Source organism: Epinephelus moara, chromosome 22 (assembly GCF_006386435.1).
Source record: "Epinephelus moara isolate mb chromosome 22, YSFRI_EMoa_1.0, whole genome shotgun sequence".
In the NCBI taxonomy this organism is placed as follows: domain Eukaryota; kingdom Metazoa; phylum Chordata; class Actinopteri; order Perciformes; family Serranidae; genus Epinephelus; species Epinephelus moara.
Window position 1 is genome coordinate 34,399,414 of NC_065527.1, and position 24,477 is coordinate 34,423,890.

The 24,477-nt window shown below is 39.0% G+C and overlaps 1 protein-coding gene across 1 annotated transcript; it reads right to left on the minus strand.

Annotated features, from left to right (window-relative positions):
• Positions 1-7,411: 7,411 nt before the first annotated feature.
• Positions 7,412-21,841, minus strand: stx12 (syntaxin 12). The gene is made up of 9 exons (XM_050034026.1): positions 21,708-21,841; positions 18,828-18,897; positions 18,352-18,451; positions 15,586-15,723; positions 15,387-15,430; positions 12,923-13,028; positions 12,679-12,751; positions 8,347-8,429; positions 7,412-8,263 (listed from the first exon to the last, which is right to left on the minus strand). Exons 1-9 carry the CDS (start codon positions 21,805-21,807, stop codon positions 8,171-8,173), a joined length of 807 nt encoding a protein of 268 aa, XP_049889983.1. The 5' UTR covers positions 21,808-21,841; the 3' UTR covers positions 7,412-8,170.
• Between the last annotated feature and the right edge of the window lie 2,636 nt (positions 21,842-24,477).

The following is a 24,477-nucleotide window of genomic DNA, read 5'->3' on the forward strand; positions in this document are numbered from 1 at the left end:
CTGTCCCCACTGCTGTCCTGCATAGGCCTGAATACCCTCAGTCAGATCATCTCCAAGAGTGGCTATGGATACAGATTCAAAAGTGGAGCAACCATCAGCCACCTCCAGTACACTGATGACATCAAGCTGTATGCCAGGAGTGAACGAGACATCGACTCACTGATCCACCTCACCTGGATCTACAGCAAGGATATCTAGATGTTATTTGGACTGGATACGTGTGGCAACACGGTGGCAAATAGAGGGAAGGTGAGAACTGAGGGGGTGCAACCACCAGAGGGCAGAAGAGCAGACATACAGGACAGCTACAAGTATCTAGGTATCTCACAGGCCAATGGGAGCTACGATGAGGTCACAAGAAGGTCAGCCACAGCCAGATACCTTCAGAGGATAAGACAGGTGCAAAGAAGCCAGCTCAATGGAAAGAATATGACCAAAACCATCAACATGTACGCCCTGCAAGTCATCAGATACCCAGCTGGAATAGTACGCTGGCCACAGGAGGAGATGGATGCTGCTGATGTCAAAACACAACTACTCCTCACACTGCATGGAGGTTTTCACCCAGTGCAGCTCACTGCAGGCAGCGAAAAGAGAGAGAGCGAGGATTAGTGTGTGTCAGAGACCATGATTCAGGATAAAACAAGGAGCATCCAAGAATATATCAGGAAGATTATTATTATTTCAGTCACAATTGACAGCACACTTGTGCAGCTAACTTACAAGATAACCATTGTTTTGGTTTAATGTTAACTGGTGACTCTCAGAATCCCGTAGTGAGGGCAGATGTTGAAAACACGAAGAGAACATGTAAGCTGTCCTCGTAAAATCAATTAATATACTGTGCTGAAAGTCAGTAGTAACGCAATCACTTGAAACATCGGCAACACACACAAGCCTCGACACACTTCTCCGTTAATTAGCAGATTTATACAGGGAAAGAAATTAAATTGCAACTCTAAAACATAACAGTCTTAATAGGTGACTTAAAGTTTTGATCCATATCAAATTCTTCAAAAACTTTCAGTGCCCTGTTCATTATATAGTGCAACATCACACTACTACATATAACTTAGCTCAACCATTATCTGGACAACAGACAGTTTTCTTGACATAGGGTGCCTTTTCCCCTTTCTGCTGACATTCCTGCTGTGCACGTAAATAGCATGGGAAAATTACATTAAGCAGCATGTGCAAACCATAAAATTGTGTTATTTAACAGTTAACAGTTTAAAGGTGAAAACAAAATATGTCTCCTTACCTTACCCAAACAGCTTACATAAGTATCATCGAGATGAGAAATGAGGCACTTGCCATCTGCGCACTTTTTAATGTCTTGTGGCTAGATGATAGCCTGCTGCAATCAAAAAGGCGGGCTCAGACAGGAAGTGTGTTTCAATTAGAAAACTGCATAATAGCATTTGTATGGATTCACTCAATATTCTATTTAAAATTACATAAACAAAATGCCTGTGTTTTATTTAATTATAATAAGTGGATTATATTCCAAACGTTTTCTTTCATATTTACTTAAATAATAACTACAAAACCAAGGGTAAAGTTATATTGAATAGATTTTAACTAATGCATTATTTAAAATGACCACAGTCATTTTTTACAGTGTAGTTGTAAATGGCACTGACCAAGCGGTGATTTGTGACGAGTATGGATGAGGTTGCGTTGTAAAATCATTCAATAGAAATTTAATACCTGTGGATAATGGGCTTTTCAGTGCTGTTTAGCATATAGTAAGGAACTGTACACAATTAAAGGAGGATCTTTAATTTTTTCTCATTGCATATTTTTATTTTGGTTCATTTTTCCCTTGTCATGTTAAAATAAATGAAAAAATATCAACTAGACTTCAAAAAGATGGCCTCTTTGTGCCACCAGTCATAAATGTGCATGTGGTCATATGCAGAGGACAACAGTTCTGTCTTGATTTTTGTACTCATCAAATTCAACTAGTTCTAAGTAGGACCAATGCATCAGCTTAGTCCAAAATCACATAGAAAGTGTTTATGCAGCTGTAGGCGGCTTTTTGTAATTGTTTTTAATGTGAATGAAGCTTTTTGCTCATTGTTACAGTGTTGCTATGCTCTAGGCGTCTGCTCTGAACTCCTTGAGTTGAAAAAACTTTAACTCAGAGCAGAAAAGCGCCTCATGTCATCTCTGCTTTTTCCCCTTTGCCCAATGGAATGATTTGTGAGGTGGGATTTCTGTGGTGGTCATGACAACAACTTTACAGTTGGTAAATAACAGGGGGTGAAACTAGTGGTAGCATCGAGCTATACAGCCCGACAATAGACAGCAGGTTGTCAAACTGCCCCTGAGTCATCCTAAAATATGCCTGAAAACGGCCATCATGGAGGCAAGAGCAAGTACCCTCTGCCTTTCCATTTTAGGAACTAGTTACTAATTACTGTGAAATTAATACATAGCCTAATAAACGGTAGAATGATTACATGGAAAGATTAGGGTAAGGAGGTGATGGGGTGGTTGCCTAACAACAATTAAAAAAGCGCAACAAGCATATATATTTTTTTTTTATAAGTGGCATTCAGTTAAGAAGGTTGTGCGGTGCGCCTCGTGTTTTGCAACCTGCAAAAGGCTTTCTGTGTGATTGGGACCTAATAGTAGGGGGGCCAATGTATTTCTGTAATTTTGGAATGTTAATTTTTGGAGAGTGGTTGGAATGTCTTCTTGGGTGATTAAACTTTGAGAAAAAATATGTCTCCATTTTTTCTGACTATTTTTTTTATACTTTTCTCTCAAATTTGATATTTTGAACCTTATTTGCACCATTAAATATGATTACAATGGTTAAAATCACTATTTTCATGAACTAAAATGAACACAAAGTCCTCTTTTTAGTTGTGATTATATTTAATAGTATTTGACAGATGTGATTACAAACAAACATTTAAATAAAGAACACAATAGCTATTGATCTTGCTGAAAAAAGAACAAAATTTCAAGTCATATCATTTTTGACCTTTGCAAAATTTCAAAGTTGTTTAAACATGCCTATTAATATATCAATCCAGACCTGAAGACCAATTGTCAATATAGAAATAAACAAATAAACAAAAAAACATGACACAATACAGTCTTCTTGCTGCCAACAAAATCTTCCATGACAGAACGGATTTCAGTAACTTTGTTTCAGTAACTTTGTTTAAATGGAAGGATCACCATCATCCTCATCTTCATCAATGCCCATCAGATGTCCTTGGCTGACATTTGCACAAACCTCTTCATCTGCTCCACACAGGCACATCTCGGTGCAGTTGAGATTTTGAGACCTGCAAGAACAATGTGACATGCAAAAGGTTTTCTTGCAGCCACATTTGATGAGATGTATGATGGTGGCTGGGGCTGGGGGATCCTGTGTTGTGACTGGCACCAGTTTACCTCCCTCTGCCTCCCATCCATATTCTGTTGCCGGTGGTAACTGTGGGTAAGGTGTGAGGTCCTGATTCCATACCATTGCCTGGAAATGTGCTCATTACGCTGTTTCGCCTTGGTGAATTGGACATCATCAATGTGAGCAGTGATTTTCTCCTTGATGGTATGTGTTGATGGCTGTACATCATGCACACCATTACATTCAAGGATCCTGGAGTATACCAGCTTCAGGTCTGTCATGGTGAGGACTTCTCTTGCCTTAAGTCTGCTGTGAACTAGGCTGACAAACTCAATATCTGAGGCTATTATGCCAGCATTATCTTCTTGCTTTTGGCACTCCTAGGTTTCATCAAAACTCTTTTTACCACGTTGGACATTCTTCACCCAACACTGGAGGTGATATTTGACATCAATTGCACGTGCATCATCTGAACTTATAGCAGCACTCAGCTGAACTTTCCACTGCTGGTTGTTGCTTCTCTGGACAGCTTCTCTCAGCTGTTTACCTGCATTAAAGGAAGAAACCTCATGAAGAGGATCTTTTGTCTCCTTCTGACAAAAGAAGCACAGATTTCCAGTCATAACAGCTGCTGCAGAACGGGTGTACCGGGTTTCACTGCACACGTTTGATGTACTTGATCCAGCTGCAGATTCAGAAGATGGTCGCCCTAGCTTTTTCTGAAGAACCTGACTCTTACCTTCTTCACATGCTTTATTGTAGCGAGCTTTAGCATGCTTTAGGTGCTCACTGTTGCAGGTGGATCCATAGCAATTTCTGTGCCATGATGCTTTCTTGTGTTGCAGATCATATGCACTGTAGGGTTTTAGTCTATCGCTGATCTGTGGATAATCGCCATCTCCATACTGTCCTCTCTCATGGATAAAATGAAGAACTTTGGAATATGTCTGCAATGATGGCTCTTTTACCATTCTATCTTTCTCTGCCTTCTGGCACAGGATACATTGTGCAAAATTTGTTTCCTGTCTGGCGTTTGTAGTGGATAGACTCTGTGCCATCTTGGTACTGCTATCTATGGTGGTATCAGATCTGCATCACAAAATATTGAAGGTCAGTTAGGTTTATCAGGTTAGTTAGCTAGTTAACTTGCTTGTTATCACAGTGAAAACACTGACAATGGTAGTGAAAAAATGTACAGGGCCTATGTAACTTACCTGTGTAGTCTATGAGATGAGAAATGGCACGTTTTAAAATGGTAAAAGCAATGAAAATAATTCCTGTCAACTCTTGTTACTTCAAAAATAGGCTATGCGAAATAAATGGGTATTCTAACATCTGAGTGATGAATAATAATGAACCAGTATTATTTTCCTTGTACAGATTTGAGCATTTTAGGTTTATAAAATCAGTATGTCACAATTCGTATAATTTTGCGAAAAGGATGCGGTCATCAGCCCAGAAGTATTATTATAGGTATAAGTAGTATTATTTTATGAAATTGAATCTATTTTGTGCATTACTTTGTAGTATTTCGGTGGTTTTTCAGGATTATATCCTTAGATGTCCATAAGGAAAGGTAGTATTTTCGGCCAAAATACATCTGTATTTGACCTACAATTATTACCACTAAATCCAAAGGAAAAAAAATGGAGACACTTTTATTTGTCTTGCTAGGAACCCCAAGAATCAAGATGTAACAATCTCCAAAAATTAACAAGAAAAAATGACGGCTATTGATACTGGCTACATTGGCCCCCCTACTATAAGAGTGCAATTCATATTGTCTTGACACGCATTTGACACATAAGACGTTATGTTAAATAAAAAGGAGTCAAACTATGGAACGCAGAAGGGCTCTAAATGTCTATTGACGTTCGTATTAATAAGTCAAATACAATAAATACAAAAAAAAAAAATACAATCGTCTTAACAGGTAAAAATATAACTGCATTGCAGCTCACTCACTGTCACTGCAAACATCTGCTGCTGACTCAGTAAGTGTAACAATACCGTCAAACAGTCTAGCGTTAGCTAATTGGTAACGTTAAGGTTAATATTAGCAAGCTTACCGCACTGACTTGGGTTAAATTCTGTGTTGGCTGCGGTTGACATGAGGTCACAGGCAGGAGGCTCTGTGCTGTGTGTGTGTGTGTGTGTGTGTGTGTGTGTGCAGCCAGTTTCATTTTTATCACTGTTCATTGTAACATGTTCAGTGTTTGTCTCGAAGTTGTTGTTTTAAAGTCCAGGTGGCGTGCCTGGTGTACAATTGAGGTGTTCATTGCGCGCTCTCCCCCTTTTATACTCAATCCTCACATTTAGAGCACACTCGTTGTAATGAAGGTATAAATGGCAAATGTAGTCAAGGAAAAAATAGGTTACTGGCTCAATAATATACTCGAGTAAAGAGTATAGTACAGTTTAAGAAAAGGAACATGAAAAGAACTTGTTCCTTCAAAAAAACACAACAGCTATTTACTCACGTGTTACTTAAAATGCATTACTACCCACCCCTGTTATGTACAAATATTACTGGATCCACCACAGAAATTGCAGATGGGGGTGTCAGTAGCTTAGTGGATAGTGCCGGCGCCCCAAGGCAAAAGGCCCAAAAAAATAATCTTGGGAAAAAAAAGAAAAGAAATTGCAGATGACCATTTAATATCTAGGAGTTCCAGGAGTAAATTATATTTACTGTTTATTGACTGTATGCAATGTTACTGATTTTTAATCTTGCTAGCATAACATTAGCTTTCTGGCTAACAGCTGAGTTTCTATGAGTTGAGTGGACTAGAAATATCTCCAGTTGCTGAGTCTTATCTAAGGTTCGTCCTGTTTAAGTACTTAAGTAGGGAACAATGTTTCCACTGCATCAGAACCTAAAGGGATGGTAATGATTGTTCCAGGTCAAGGTGTTACCAGAGAAACAGAGTTATGGCTTGTGAAAAACGTGAAAATATTGTTAATGGTCCTGTTTGTTTTTCCTTTGGCAAGTGACCATAGTATAAGCAGGACAATGCCCTTAGAGATTTTAGTAATAAATAGACTCCATGGAGGCAACCATCCACCGCAGTTCCTGATAATGTACACCTCATCAGGCAGTAGCCTATCTCTTATATGTACATTACAATGTTATCAAGTTGAAAAAAAATGGTTTGCAAAATATCTTTTCTTAGTCATTCATTGGTATCTGCATAACAGCCAGTGTTTCCAGATCTCCGCATTTACGTTGGTGAGTTCAACGAACTGATAGAAATCAAGAAAAATAAAACCCAAATTGTAAGAAAGCATAGTTTATATTTACAAACAAAATTTTACTCTAAGCATCAAGTACTCAGTCCAGAACCAGCTTGAGGAGAACCACTGACCCAGAGTCCTGCACAGGTACGGGGACGGGTAAAAATGAGCTACCTGCGGGTGGTCAGCGGGTGAGAACAAAAAAAGATTTATTTTTCAGAAAAATACAAATGAAAAAGATGCGTAGAATATGTGCAATATTTTGACATCTAAATCACTATTATCAAGCTGCAATTCCTTTTATTTTGAAAGTCAATGACACAAGTCGAACCTTTGATGCCATCATCACATTTGTCACTGGTGTGGAGGACTCCAGCCATGACATACTGCAGCCCGAGGATGAGGTGGCAGCCTACATCAAGTACAAGACACCAAAGTGGGATCCTTTTGAGGTTTTATGGTAGTGGAACAAGCATGCTAAATTGTTTCCTAACCTGGCAGTGATTGAATTTTTTCACCATCCCGGCATCAAGCATAGCATTTCTTCCTGCTGGATTTGTTGGTCAAGAACGGAGAACCCAGCTTAATGTGAGTGACTGTGTGTTTAATCATGGGTACAGGTCGGGTCACAGGACTTTTGTTAACGGGTGTGGGCAGGTGCTGCTGACTTAAGACATAATGACAGGTAACGGGTTGGTTCTAGTACTGAGCTTTACGGGTATGGGCGGGTGTGGCTTTTCAAAAATAGACCCGTGCAGGACTCTGCTCTGCAACATACAAACACAAAACTGATGGCACGTCCAGGGGAGCTAAAGTGTTTAAGACATTTATTATGCATACTGTCAAGAGTCATAGAAATCAATTTAAAAATGTTTTGTTTGAAGACTGGACTTTCATTTTTGAGAGCGTGTCATTATTTATGATCCACAATGTTCTTAGCAGAAAAAGAATGCAGCACTTTGTAATATTTACAGACATGGATTTATCGATATTAGTTATCTTTAAGAGCCTTCATTTTACAACATGTATGTTACAACCATGGTTGCCATCACAAGGAGTCATACAGGTCTGATGGAATGTGACTGGACACGCCAGGCACTCCACACTTTACATCAGGTGATGACATAACAGTTAACAAAAAAAAAAACAACAAAAAAAATTACAGCCCCCTAAAAACCACAGATTAATTTACTTTAACAAGCTGTGTTTCTTTTTTTCATTTAGCCTGTTCTGACATCATTCCCAAAAACATTTTTACATTTGAAATACAGTGACAGCTAGTGTTAGTGCAGTAAGTAAGACCAGAAATGAATGAATCACTCCCCTTCATCACCTTAGTCCTTTATCTCAGTTTAAATAGGATGTTTTCAACTATTTTACAAAAACAGGCTTGATCAGTTCAGATGAGTATGTTTTCTACATTGACCATCCCTCTGCATAGATCTACTCTGCTGACCTTGGTCAAATGATCAGCCTCTTCTTGTTCTTCTTGTGATTCCAAGCAGGTACTTGTAGGTGGGAAGGGCAGAGTAAAATATCGTGGTGGCATATCGGTTGTGTGGAGACAACTCACTTAGCAGCTTGCCAGATAATGATGCCAAGTATGACAAGCACAATGGAACAGACCATAACAAGGATACACATCTTCTTCCGAGACTTTTGCTGTGATAAAACAAAGTGCACACAGGAGGGTTACTAGGACTACACTAAATGGTAGCACTTAAGAGTGACGGCAGCAGACTCACCTGGTAGTAAGCGGCTCTCTGGAGCTGCTCTGTTCCTCGTTCTACATGGACTTCAGCATTCTCCACATTTGCCTCAATGCTATCTGCAGGGCAGAACATACAGCAAGGTCAGTAGGATTCTTACAGTGAAAACTGTTCCAGGGAAACTGTTCAGGCTTTTAGCATCCGCAATAACAACAGACAGTTTATCTCTTCATGTATGCCCTCCTTGCACAAATCCTTTCCCTCTGAGTTTTTGCCACCACTTTTCCCTTATTTCCTACCTCAGTTATCAGTGAGCAGAAAATAAGAACATCAATAAAAACAAACAGGACTAATCATCCCTCTGAAATACTTTTGCTGGCTCATATTGTAAAAGACAATGAGTGTTGTGCATGATAATCCATCGTTTTATACCATGTAGCGTGCCATAGTTGACGACAACTGACTCATGACATCCCGACAGAAAGACTAGCGTGTTTGATTTTCTTTTGTCTTCCACCACTCTTTCCGTCACAGCCGTCACTTTGACCAATAGGAACATAGAGTGATCTGCTGCCATAGACAACTGTGTGGCAACAACACCCCAGCCTTTTTAATGTTCCCTCACAGGGACTACCAGAGTAAAAAAGGAAAAATTATGGCGTGAAACAGCAGAGGCACTTCAGCAACAGATTACTGCAATTAGCATCAAATTGGCAAAGAATGTTATATCTTAATAATGTAGAAAGATTAGGCTGACAGCCAAACCATAAAATTCACAAATAGTAGCTGGACCTTTACTTACCACAATTGTAGAGGATACCAGCAATATTTGAAATAGACAACATTAGACAAAGGCCTTTATTTCTTAAAATTAAAATCCCCTTGTCGTTTTGGTCAAAAGAATCCTTTTTCTAATATGGTTTTTATTGTGAAACATTTGCAGGAACTTGTGGCTGTGGCTCAGGAGGTAATCAGGAGTGCATTAAAAACTGAGTAGCAGGTGGCACCTTATATGGCAGCCACTGCCACCAGTTTATAAATGAATGGGTGAATGTGACTCATAGTGTAAAAAGCGCTTTGAGTGGTCAGATGACTACAGAGTCCCTATGCAAGTGCAAGTCATAGAGACCTTCACCTTTGACCACCAAAATCTTATCAGTTCATCCTTGAGTCCAAGTGGAAGTTTGTGCCAAATTTGAAGACATTCCCTCAATGCGATTTTGAGATATTGTGTTCAAGAGAGTGCTTATGCCGGCGCAGAGGCATAAAAAGATTAGCAGGCATAATGACGTGGTGAGCGAGCTGCCCGTCTCTAACATGCAAAACAGCGTTGGAGAAACACTGATTTGTAGTGTGAAACTGCTTTATTTAGTGTTATTACCAGTTGAAATCACTGTGTGTTTGTTTTGGAGAGGAAGAGACCTCTGCAGACAATGTGGCTCACAGAAAAAAACCTTCTGAACATCTGGATCAGAAAAAAGGTGAGCAAATAATTACCTATCAGAGAAAAATAGGTTGAGCATACAATGGCATGTGGAGGGAGAGCCAACCCTCTCCTACATGCCAAACAGTCCTCTGTAGATAATTGGGCTCCAGCTAAAATCCTCCTGACATGACATGAACCACTGTAAACTAGAGCCAGCTTTACCCGGCTTTTAGCAATATGTTAAGTACGCCACAAGGAATTCAAAAGTACTTGACAAATGTTTTGTAAATGTAGCCGGTGCCTACAGGTCAAAAATTCTCCCCCCGATCGCAAATTCAGATCATTCAACTGTGTATCTTATGCCCACTTATAAATCTGTGTTAAAGTCCAGCAAGCCTCAGCTCAAAACCGCACTGAGATGGACAGATGACAGTATAGAAACACTGCGGGGTTGCTTCCTCAGCACTGATTGGAGCATTTTTCATAGCCTAGAACTAGAAGAGGCCACAGCAACCACCACCGATTACATCAATTTCTGTGTGGATAATGTAGTTGAGAAAATAAGAAATCCTACATTTCCCCAACAACATAGTTTATATAACCAAGGAAATTAAAACATTTATCAATAACAAAAAGCTAGCTTTTAAAAATAAAGATCGAGTAGCTGTGGCTGCGGTACAGAAAGAGCTCAACCACCTGCTGAGGAAAGCAAAAGATAAACACCGCACTGACATGGAACATAGTTTTAGAGAGATGGACAACAGGAGGTTATGGGACTGTATGAAAAACATTACGAACATGACCCCCTGCAGAAAACAGCTGATAACCTTGGATGACTCAGTAAGAGCAAATGAGCTGAATGCTTTCTTTATTAGATTTGAGGTCCAGGATTTCTCCTCTAGAGGGAGGGAGACTGTAGATTTGTTGACCCCTTCTGGAGAATGTGAGCTCCAGATTACACCTCAGCAGGTGCAGGCTGCTTTTAGTAAAGTTGGCAAAAGGAAATCATCAGGCCCTGATGGCCTGCCTGCCTTCTTAATAAAAAGCTGCTCAGCTGAGTTAGCTGCTGCCTGGTGCTGACTTTAGTTCAGCTTTTAACACTGTGCAGCCCTACCTGATCATACAGAAGCTAATTAACATGAAGGTAGACACTTTTATTATCAAATGGTTCTATTCTTTTTTAACAAACAGGACACAACAAGTTAGGGTGAACAGCTCTCTCTCAGCCCTGAAGCAGTGTAGCACAGGCGTGCCCCAGGGCTGCGTCAGCTCCCCGGTCCTCTTCACACTGTACACTGACGAATGCAGGAGCTCACATCCTAACAACCATGTCATCAAATTTTCAGATGATACTATCATCTTAAGTCTGTTGGATGAGAATGCAGTGTTAAATACCAAAAAGACAAAAGAGATGATTTTTGATCCTGAAGAAATTGCAGCTCATGACCCGGTAATCACTGATAACTGCGTTATTGAACAGGTGTCCTCGTATAAATACCTGGGCCTGATGGTGTCTAATAACCTATGCTGGAGTGGTCATGTGGATTTCCTCTGTAACAGATTAGCTCAGAGGCTACACTTTCTCAGAAGGCTGCAGCTGTTTGGGGTCCGAACCAAGATCATGCTAACATTCTATAACGCTGTGTTAGCAAGTATCATAAGATACGGCATGGCAGCGTGGTTCGGCACCCTCACAGTCCAGTGTAAGGCCAGACTTCAGAGAATGGTGACTACAGCTATGAAGATAGTGGGGAAACATGATCATTTCCAGTCCCTCCAGGCAATATATGAGGGAGCAGTTGTCAAGGGAGCAAATAAAATCCTGAGTGACCCTTCTCATGCTCTCTTTCAGGAGTATGAGCTGTTGCCGTCAGGGAGGCGCTACAGAGCCAGCAGGTGTAGGAGCCACCGGTTCAAATTGTCCTTTATTCCCACTTCCATTCTATTATTAAACAAACAAACAAAGACCTCTTGTGGCAGGTGTGGTGTTTTTATTTGACCCCTGTATTTATCTGTTTTATATGCACTCACTTGCACTTTGAGATAGGCCAGTGCAATACCTGTAGTTCCCTTGTTTGTAACCTTACAAACAAGGGAAACGGTTGCACTACTCTTGCAACAGTAGTCTGCAACTGTAACACAGTCAGCGCACTATGTTGGCAACTTGTCTGGGTTGATTGTATGTATGTATGTATGTATGTGAATATTGCAGCTGTTTGCACTATACTGCCCAAGACGAATTTCCCTTGTGGGACAATAAAGTTTATCTTATCTTATCTGAACATAGACACTGAAGGAATTCTAATCGGGAGAAGTTTCAGCTAGTTGCAATTTGCAATCCTCAGTGCTAGATGCCACTAAATCCTCCTAAATCTTACACACTGAACCTTTAATAAACATAAATACTGAGTAACCTTAAATTATACATTCTCCTGAACAATGTGCACTGACAATAAATTCCACCAGAGCATGGCTCTTCACACAACTGTTTGAACGGTTGAGTTTTCATTTTAAAGCATCAAGCTGTTAAAAGCAGACCAAATTTCTTTTCTTATAATGGAGTATTCGAATTGTCAACTCTGAGTGGCTCACATGCGAAGACCCACTTTTCATGTCATGTCCCCTCAGGTTTCTCTCCTCCTGTCTTGAATTTCTGATACACTGGTGATGTTTGAGCAAAACATTCATTCTTCACATAGTAAGCACAGTTTTTCTTAAGAGTTTGATGGATACTCAATGGAGTAAAATCTCTGACAGATGAAAAATGTGTATCATCACACAGAATAAATGGTCATATTGATATACTGTGGTGGCAGATTCAGTGTTACTGCTGCTGGTGTGCAAGTTTGAGTAGAAAATAACAGGAGCAGCTGATGACTTGACTACTGGTGGTGTATTAAGGATCACAGAGACCTGAGACTAACAACCCCAGTGCCACTCACCAATCATCTCTCCTTGATCGTGGATCATCACAGCCAGGTCCTTGAAGATCTGGTTTACATCCAAAATGTCAGACTGAAATACACAAACAAACAGGCAAAAAGCTAGAATCAGCTGTGGCAGGTGTGTGTGGTCCCAGAACATAGAGGGCGGAAGACTTAAGCAGAGACTGTCGCCATGGTGGGCACTGATACACTGTGTCCTGGTATGTATTAATATTAGAAATTGTAAGCCAAGTAGGCTGACCTCCAGCTGTCTGATGTTGGTTTCTCTCTCCCTGATGAGCTCCAGGTCCTCCTCCGTGATGCCCACCTCCTCTGACTGGGTGGTCATCTGACCCCAGTCCTCTTGGCTTTACACAAACGGGACAACATTTCAAAAAAAACTTTCACTGTAGTGACAGAAAACTAAACACAGCTTGGACACTTTATAAACACCATTATAAGTTTACTGTCCCCCCTTGTTGCTGTTTGCTGTTTTTTGCACATACAATCACTCGCACTAGATATGCTCTCTTTAATCCACTCTCATTTTTACTCACAGCTCATTATTATCCACTTCTCATTATTATTATTACCATTATCATTATTATTATTATATTATTATTATCATCATTATTATTATTATTATTATTTATCGCCATTTCTTGTATTTTTGTTCTTTATTTTGCATGCCTAGTTTTTAAGTTTTAAGTTTTTAAGTTTAAATTTTGAAATTTTTAATCTGACTCTTTCTCCTTGACTGCTGTAACACTGGAATTTCTCAATTGTGGGATCAATAAAGGTGTATCTTATCTTATCTTATCTTATAATATTGTGTCCATAAAATGACATTGACATTGGTCCTGCTGTGTTCACTGCACCTTGTTGTGAGACTGATTGTCTCTTTCTTTCAAACTTATGAGCTCTAAGATTGTATGAAACAACTTCGAAAACAACTTTTAAAAAACTATCTACTACATAACCACAAACTGTATCTCAGGCATTTGTCTTTAAATATTATTAAATATTTTCATACATGCAATCTGAGTGCATCTATTTGTTAAGTAATGGCACTGTTTGTTTGTTTTTTAGATGGAAGGGTTCATATGTGAAAATACAGTTAGATTCCATAGAGATTGCTACATGTGTATGTTTTTTTTGTAAGCATTAACTGTCATCATTTAATGAAAAATGGTGGACAGTGATTTGGCTTTTTTTTAAATAACCGAGTGAGTTGCTTTCCACTGTGACATGAATTTTCCATGCTACATTCAAATCTAATCTCAACACAGAAAAAAAGTCAAGGGTGTATTACACTTCAGTGCTGTCCAGCAAAGAGCAGCATAGATGTGCCAATGCTAAAAGCAAAGTGCTGTCATTAGATTTCATGGAGAGGCACAGGGGAGCTTTTTCTATTATCAGATGGAAACACATTGTCAATCAACTGTCCAACCATAGCTTTGTTTGATTTGTTCATATTTTGGCATTTTTTTGGCATCTTCCATATCTTTGGCTGTCAAACACGTATCTAATGTTGACATGTTCCACGTTGACTCTGTAATTTGGTTTTGGAACTAAAAGGACTACTCTGCTGGCACTACTGTCATCAGAAAATACTCAATGTACAGTGGGGTTATTTCCTGTTCTCAAAAAGCATGAATGCTTTGATTGTGAACTATTGACAATTAGAAAAATACAGGCTATACAGTTACATTTTTGTTTGTAATTATTGATATGATCATATATTTCATAATGTCTGGATTTACTTTATTAATCTTAAAGAACTGGGGTCTCCATAATACACCTTGCAAAGGTATATTTCCTGACAAAAGGAACCCTCCAATTAATGGCACTCACTTGTTAAAGCCCAGCTGTTATTGATGGGGAGAGAGTTGAGCAGGTAACAGTATACAAGTACTTAGGTATTCATTTTGATTCTCAATTGCAATGGGCTCATTATGTTGAGTATGTCTGCTCAAGAATTAGTCAATGCTTGCATTTTCTGCAAAGGTTCAGGATCCATGGAGTTGCTGTTCTATGGAGCAGCCATTGAATCCATTATTCATTATAGCATTACTACATAGTTTGGTAATCCGACTGTCAAATCTAGATCACAATTCCAAAACCTGGTTAGAAGGGCAGGAAAAAATAATTGGCATGCTGCCCCTATCTTCTCTCCAGGAGATACTTGAGGAGACGGTGACGAAGCACGGCCTAAGAATCACCACTGATCAAAATTACATCCTTCATAAGGAGTATGAGCTGATGCCTTGAGGTAGACGGTACAGGTTACCAAACTGTAAGATGAACCAGAATTAATTTTTATTAGTCCCACTATCAATCAAACTACTCAACAGTAGGAGATGAAGTGTGTGTGTGTATGTCTGTGTGGTAGTTAGGGGAGGGAGATGTGCAATATTTCAGTGTAGGGCATCTTAGCAATTACTATGTGTAAGGCACTTGTGCAATATTTATGTATATGCAATTACTTTAGGCAGGGCCTCTGTGCACAACTGCATGCAATACTCTTGGGGTGTATGGATCTGGGGGTGACACTGTATGTTAATTGTAGTTTGAATGTACATGTGGGTGCCCGTGTCGCCTGTGTTCTCTTGAATATCCAAGACAAATTTCTCTTAAGGGAGACAATAAAGGCTTATCATAGCGTATCGTAGCATATCGTATCGTATCTATCATATCGCATTGCATCCCATCGCAGTCGTACTTACTTGTCGAAAGAAACAAGCTTTTCATCCCGAGAACTGTCCTCAGCCTGAGGGAGAAGGACAAATCCACCATCGCCAAAGTCAAATTTGCAAAACATACATTATCAGGACAAGCTTCAAATGAATCTGACATGCCTCATCACTACTCTCTCATTAATGTGGTAAAGTGATTTGTTTCTGCCTTCCACTGACTCCTACTTACTGAGAGGCGGGATCCCGCTCTCGCTCTGGCAACTGACTCTTTCTCCTTCTCTGCTGCACGCCGCTGGACTGCTTGGAAGTTGTTGAGGGCTGCTGAGAAGTCATTCATCAGGCGGTCCCTCTGGATCTTTTGCTGCCTCTGGACGCCAAAGAGCAGAGGGAGACAGATGCTGTGAGATCAGTTTGAAGGACATGGAAGAATTCATAGAGATAAAGAGGTACAAATCTGAGATTTTTTACCATGCCAAAATTGACCATAAATCAGACTTTTGGGGAACTGTGATGGAAAGACATCAAACCACTGACACATTTTCATTTTTTTTTATCACTTATAACCTTAAATATGAATGCAATTAAATTTTGATAAGCAGTTAAAACCAAATGTAGTCTTTTAGGTATTACATCAGCTGAGTTAACTCTAAGAATATACTAATAACTACACATGATGTCCAAACTTGCAACCATGAATCAAATCGTTATTTAAAACTCTGTAAAAACCACACATTCATTTCACAATTAGAAGTGTTACATCCTCCCCCTAATAATTATGATGTGCATATGCTTGTGTTTTGTGTTCTCTCTTGCCCTGTTTAGACCTGATATAAACATGCATTTTGGGTGATCCGTTCACAAGTAAATGCAAGTCTAAACTACCACCAAGACACATTGTGATCTCATTACAAACCACTTGCCGAGGTGATCTAGGACACATTTGACCACATATCTTTTGTACTGTAAATACTAATGCGTCCGGATATGTCACTGACAAGGACAACTTCATCAGTGGAGAACATGGTGGTTGTTTTTGGTGACAGTGCACCAATGCTTTATAACTCAACAATTTTATTTCAAGTTGGATGAAGTGCTGCATGACCATCCATTGTTTTCCCCTAAGGAAGGAGACTTGTTGGATTCTGCTAACAGCAATATCTCCAGCTGTACTGACACAACCGCTAACATGACTAGAGAGCATACTACAGGGCAGCAAAAGTGTGGATGTGGTAACTGTGCGGGGCAGCAATGAAATCAGAACACAAGTGGTCAGCTGGAGTCAAATGACAGGCACTGGTGTGAACAGCAATGTGTCTCAGCTGTCCACTGGTGTTCAAATCACTGAAACGCATGTTAATACCAAATCTCAACAGGCTCTCAGGTGTATCTGGCCAGTTTTTTTCCAGTGACAGTGGTTTTCATAAAATATGCATACTACGGACAGAATGGCACAATTCAGGACACAACTTTCACTCCAAAGCCTCCAGCATCACCACACACCTACAGCAATGTCTTCAATTCCAATTCCAGTTCACCTGAAAATCCCAAATAGCAAGGATGTTACGTCTATTTCTTCCTGCTAGTGGTTTTTCATATAGAACCAGGCTAATTAAAGTGAACTTTTAACCCTCTGGAGTCTCAGGGTACTGTGATCATTTGGCACCTTCTGATGTTGTTGTAAAATCTAAACAAATGTAAGCAGTATTTTCAAAATCACATGACTTTTTGTATTCAGCACAAATTCAGCTATAATAATATCTTCAGTGGCATGCCAAAGTTTGGGCATCCCTGGTCAAATTTCTCCCAACACACCCTTGCCCTAATGAGGTTATTGTTAGTTATTATACGAGCCCCCCTAACATGGTCTTTTCTAATAAGATAAACATCTGTTTTTCCCACAGCAGGAAAACTTGTGGTGTTACAGCAGCAAAGGGGATAGTGTAATAACAAGAAGCATCAGTAAGATGGAATGCATATGTTCTCTCTCTCCACATCAGGTACATAATCATCCATGATACCATGATATTGAAAATCTTTTACACAACACTAAAATATATTTTCTGTAACATATAATGAAATATAAATAGCACTCTGATTATTATACTCTCTCCAAATCTCACGTTTCCACGGTTGTCTTTCTGCAACAAGTGACATCTTGTGATATCTCGTTATTTCAGAAAGAGACTTCTGCTTAAGAGGCATTTACAAACAGACCAGAGTAAGTAATATGTTACGCACCCGTCTAGGGGCCGGGAAGTGTAACATAAAAATGAGCCGACACAAGATAATGCACGACAAAACGGGTGAGTTTATTCACCATCACACAAAATAGAAACAAAAAAGAAAAAGAAGAGGTCTTACTCTCACATAAAAAACAATATACACGCAATAAATGCTACAATATACGGCCGCAGCCGTAACAAATAGGTAAAGACACACTTCAGGCACTTATAGGAGCATTCTGAGCCATGCTGTGGCGAAAATAACCAATTCAAATCAACATACAATGACAATGTTCAATTTCAATGCTTCCATTAAGGCCCGTTGCACGGCTGCTGCCCGCTCCCTCAATGCTGGACCAATTTCAAAAATTGTTGTTCACATCAGTCTCTTTGACCAATTTACATGGGGAAATAGAGTTCAGGTTAAAAACTGCCAAAGTGCTTTGAGCCTCCACTCTTTTGAGTGACAGTGCACAAGTGCATAAGTGTTGCTTCATTAAAGTTGCAACTGAAAACTCATCTTTTTAGAACAGCCTTTCCTGGTGTTTCATAACAAGTTTATTAAATATTACTTTATCTATATATGCATTTCATTATAGTTGTTGTTTGTTCTTTGATGTTACCATCATTTGTTGTTGTCTTTTATTACGTACTATCTTATCTGATTTTGCAAAGTGTCCCTGCGTGACTTTTACATAAAATATGCAATTATTATTATTAGTAGTAGTAGTAGTAGTGATGTGTTGTACCAAGAGATGTAGACTGATGCTTACTTGCTCAGAGGGTGATATTGGCAAAGGGATGGATCCCAGTTCTTTCAGATTCCTGTTGGTTTCTTTTGCCAGTTGGTTGGTATAGTGTTGTATCTGCTGCCTGTTCAAAAAACCCAACAGTTCAGAATTACTAGCAATTCTGTGTTTTGGTACATGTGTAATCTAAGCAACAACCTGAATCTTTTTGATGTGCTTTCTGGATGACAGTGTTGAGTGCTTTAAAGACACCATCCCTGATACAGTAATTATAAAGGCACGTGATCTTTTGGACAGTTTAACAGAGATACTGAAGTATAACAGCTCTGAGGCAGTTGCAGCTGTCTATAACAGATCAGTATATACGACTCTGTGTGTGTGTGTGTGTGTGTGTGTGTGTGTGTGTGTGTGTGTGTGTGTGTGTGTGTGTGAGTGTGAGTGAGTGAGTGAGTGAGTGAAAAAGCAACATGGGAGTAACTGGAGATCAGGTTGATACATACAGACGATCCTGAAGTTCACTGGTGTCCTGACTGGTCCCCAGCTGGTTCACCATGCTCTTGATCTGAGCAGCTGTCATTAACAAGACACTGTAAGTCTCAATCTTATCTAAGATAAGATAACATAACTCATTCGTGCCACAACAACAAATGCCGCAACACACAAGCCTTGATTACATGACATTAGCTAAGGAATGCAGAATCAGAGTAGGCTTTGGGGAAGTGTCCCCAGATTTTAACAGACAAGTAAAAACATTTATTGAATACTGCTTAACATTTTAATGTTATATAGACAAAAAAGAATTAAAATACAAATTAAAGGTTAAAAATAACAAGTTGTGGCTCAATCATGCTGCTTTAGCAGGATCCCTGGCTCTTTCAGCCTGCACATCAAAGTATCCTTGAGCAAGATACTGAACCCCAAATTGCTCCCAATGGCTGTTCAGCCACCAGTGTGTGACTATGTGAATATGACATGTAGTGTAGAGGCCCAGACACACCAACTGCCTTCAGACAACTAGTGGCAATGAAGGCCCCCTATTGCGTGGCCTTTTGTCACTGTGTTTTAGCGAAAAGTTGCACATAAACACACAGCAAAGACTTCAACCGACAGCCAACCAGCATATACATTCTAGGCCTCAGTAAGAGGAAATAACTCTCCACACCAGCAGACAGTGGTCATCTGTAATCGTCATTCAAAAGGGAAACTGAAAGATCATTTTGATGCTAGTTAACCAGTTAGCACATTAACAACACAATCCAATGTTAAAAGAACAGAGCATATTTACTGTGCGCCAGTGAACAATAACACAAACCATCAGGGAACGTTTCTGCTAAAGAGCTCGATGGATAAAGAAAAATAATGTTATGGAACAAATTTCTTTTGGTCTCACTCGCTTTGGACTTTAGGTCTTTCTTTACTGTCCTCACTTCCATTTCTCTTCTCGTGTGCTGAGCTGAACTGCCAATTAGCATGATTTCAGTCACCAACAGGCTTGCTGATTCAACATGCTGTATTGGTGAAAAGATAGCCGACGATAGCAGACAAGGGGCAATGGTGCAGGACACACTGCAGCGATGAGGGCTGCAGACACTCACCAACAGCCCCACACTGACCGACAACTGACTGTTGGCTTGGTGTGTCAGGGCCTTAAAAGTGCTTTGAGTTGTGGGAAGACTACAAAGGTGCTACACAAGTTCAAGTCCATTTCCCAACATACTGTCTTGACACACTCAACATAATGCATCTAAGCAATATGTCAATAATGACAACAATTAACACAGCTAGAAATTTGGTGTTGTGTCCAGTTTCTGCTCAAACATTTTAGAAATTTTCTTATCCATTTCCAAAACACTAAACACAATGAAATTATCTACAGCCACTGACAAGTGTGTTTTGACTACTTTAGGTAAGGGCAGAACAATAAACCAAGAGTGCCTTGTCCTCTTGCTCTCACTAACACATACACAAGCAATCTCTATCATTATTTTACAGGATATATTCTATGACAAGTCTTTCTTAACACAATACCAACATGCCCAAATGTACACTGACAAAGTTACTGGTCACAAAGAGATCCCTCTCGACAGAGATCCCAATGTAAGTAACAGAGGACAAAATCAATAGTTCCTGTTCTCTGAAATATGCATTTGTAAGTTCAGCTGAAGATAAAAATATGATTTCAGCATTCAGACGTAGATAAATCAAGAGGGTTTCTTTCAAAGTTACAGTCTTTCTAGTGAGAAAATCCCTCTTTGAGCTTCCACATACAGTGTTTAGCCTACTTGCTGAGTGAGACAAAGCAGGTATTTGGTACTAAAAGATCTTTGGGTGATACAAAATGAAGACTATGGACTTTGTTCGCTCGCTTCTGATCAATTCGAGTTTGGGCAGGAGCAAGAATAACAACAATCAGTAATTGTATGAAGTACATATGGGTATAAATTGTGCCTCGAGAAGGGACCTCAGTCATTTCCGTTGATATGAATACATATGTTGTATATGTGTTAACAGACAGATTGATAATAGGTGATCAGACTTTTTTTCTGTTATTTGGATGAAAGCCAATCTTAACCTGTCTAACTCTGCATTTTATAAAAAACTACTCCAAATTATTAGGTCAATGCATTTTCTGTATGGATGTAATATTATACCTGCCTGGCACTAATGGTCATTATCATCAAGTATTTCTTGATTGATAGATTAAACTTTTGGTATATAAAATGTCATAACAGGAGTAAAAATGTTCACGGTTTCACAGAGTTCAAGATGACCTTCAAATGTCTTGTTTTGTCAATCCAACAGTTAGAGGTCCCATAAAACCAAAGACATGAAGTTTACAACCATATAAAACAGAGAAAGGTAGCAAATCCTCACTTTGGAAGTATGAGGAATCAGAATGTTTGGTAATTTTGCTTAAAAAAAACAAAACAAAAAGGATTTTTTTTTCTTTTTTTTTTTTTTCTAAAAAGCACAATTAATTTTCAGTCAATCAACAAATGAATCGACTAATTATTACAGCTTGAATAAACCTATACAATAAAAATGAAAAAAGTACACCAAACAGCTGTTTAAAAAATAATTGTGAATGACTTGGGCCATTGTGGCGGTCTGGTGCTTGAAATGTACACCCTATGCTGTGGCACCAGCCTTCCCAGTTTGATTCATATCCATATTCTTAGGGGTAATCTTCTCTGTTTCTTTGGAAACATAGTAAAAACCCAGCATTGCTGGTGAAAATACCATCAACACATCATTAAGTAAACGGACAGGTTTAGCACAATGAGACAGACTTCAGGCTGACACAGCACTCTCTGATATGGTCCCTGAATCATTTAGTGGGTGAGTGAGTGAGTAACCACATTTGACGGTGGAGCTCTTACTGTTCTGCGTGATCTTCTGGATGTTGGAGCTACATGTCTGTATGAGGCTGTTGAAGTCCCGTGGGACAGGGTGGTAGCTCTCTGCTTTGCCGTATGACATGTCTGCCAGAGCGTGCTCGTACCTTGGTTTTGGGGATTTGGCTGCAGACAAAAAGAGGAAGTAAGTTTCAAAGTAGATGCCATCCATAAGGGTACCTTAACTGTCATAGTTGCTGTAAGATTGGAATAGGCAGTAAACAACAAAAGTGTGGGCCTAAGATGGACCACTTGTAAAAAGAGCACCAATATAGCTGATGTTAACTCGGGGTTGGGGGTGCTTTAAAGTTAAGTTTACAGAATTTTTTTTTTTTTTTTTTTACATTACATTACGGACTAGTTGACTCACTCTTACTACGTGTCACACAGTCCGCTTGCAGTTTCGTTGATAATAAGGGTTTTATTGTGTTACTGACAGGAGAGATTTGGCTTGTTTAACTTGTTCTGAATGACAACTGTTAGCTTGCTAATGTCGAATCATTCAAGATTAAGTTAAAGAGCATGTCAGATATGTGTTGAAACACAATGGGAACGTATTGCTAACTTGGTTTATATAGGCTACATATTTTTAATTTACATTTTACGATACTAAGCTCAACTGGCTAACGTTATTCTCCCCTGTTTGTTTACCGCAACTTCACAGCTGTAACTACAGATTTATGCTCGGCTGTTAGCTTTCTAGCTAACTGACGCTAACATAGCAGCTTTCAGTTGTTTGGGACAAACTGGCTATCGTTGAGGCCTCAGCGTGTTTTTCACCAATAAAGACTTAAAGACAACAATATATTGTCTACCAGAGTACAGCGTTTAATAGAAAATACAACGTAATACTTGCTTATTTGGCTGTTTGAAACGAGCACATAGATGTCTTCAACCTGCCTTCAAGAAACTGCCTTTCCTGATCTATGACGTTATCGCGGAACATACGCACGGGCGACGGTATGTTTTTTTTTTTTCTTAACTAACTTTATTTACAAAATGTATGAGTTGATTTACAACGTTCAAAGGGGGCAAGATGATGAAGTGTTGAAAAATACAAAGAATATTACGACCAAAAAAATCATATTGTAATTTTCACAGTTTTCTGGGTTCACAGAGTGCTCCACCGTATCCAACATAATAAACTTTATTTACATGACATCTTTCAAAATACAGTCACAAAGTGCCTCACAATAAAACTAAGTACATTTTAAACACGTGGAGAATGAAAGTGACTAAAATGTCATAAAATGTCACCAAAGTTAAAGATAAAATAAAGAATGCCAAAAATAAAGTCAAGATAATAAATGGGAATTAAAACAAATGAGATAGCAGTAAATTAGACAGCTGCGTTCACAGTGCTACGTGAAAATCGGAAATTTCAGTATTTCATGTGGTTTCTGTTGAAGTGCACAATAACACAGATAACAATAACAACAACAACAATGAAACAGATTTAGCCAGTATTGTAATCCTAGGTATTCTTCTTCTTCTTTCTTCTTCCGAGGAAATCATACTTCCCATGGGTGAAAACTCACCAAACTTTGCACAAAGGTCCAGTCTCATGCCAGATATCCTCAGCTGTAAACTCAAGCCAATAGTCCTGATGGTGGCGCTACAGCAAGTGTCTAAAGTTCAAAACTTTGAAAATTAATAACAAATCAACCATACGTGCTACAACTTCACAACTTTCATCAAACTGTAGCCCCAATACTGAAGAAACTTTTGTACATTTAAACCTATTAAAAATTATGAAGTTCATCACTCTGTTTTTTTCAAAAACTGTAAAACTTCTTAAACCTATCTCCTCCCACAATTTTTGCTCAATTGACACCAAACTTGCTACAGAGCATCTTCAGACTGTCCTACAAAAACTATGTTTCTCAGATTTTTGATTTATCAAAAATTGAGCCTACAGTGCATCAAAATGTTTGACTGTAAACGGTACTGTAAACATATACATGCAAATTCTTGCTAAATAAATCTTCAATGTTCATGAAAAAAATGACAAAATTCTAGAGTCATGGTAGATGATGTGTGGCAAATTTCAGAATTTTATCTCAAAAACTGAATTTTTGACAGCATTTTGAATTTTGCTCTAATGTGAACAATTGGAGTCAATGTAAAAATGGCAATTTTAAACATCAGTTTTTCACTTATGGAGCAAATCAATCATTGTTACAAACAAATTACCAACATCTCCATGCTGTCTAGATGCAGTATGTGTATTTTCAGTTTTTTGTTTCGATAACTGAATTTTTTACAGTGGTTTCAAATCTGCCTTTCCATGCACGGATGGCTGCTTTCCTACACAACAGTGAATGGCTTACTCAATTTGTGAAGCCACTGTTGAGTTGCTACTTGCCAATTAGCTCAGAGCAATAGATGACTGTCTGAGGTTCCAGAGGTTGAGGGTTCGAGCCTCAAATGGTGCAGAATCCACATTGTAATGTAATCATCTTCTTGTGCTCCAGCTTATTGCTTAAAACTGCCTGAGCATGACTGATCACTGTACAGCATCTTCAAGTCTTTTTTCTGCTAGAAAATTCTTTCTGCTCATGCTTGAAAATAAACCAAACTTTGCACAAAGATCCAGTGCCAATACTTCAGTGTGAAACCATCTGAGGCTTCTCACTTTGCACATAGCTCAACTAGTTAAACATCAGTTTTTCACTTATGAAGCAAATCAATCATTGTTAAAATAAATTACCAACATCTCCATGCTGTCTAGATGCAATATGTGTATTTTCAGATT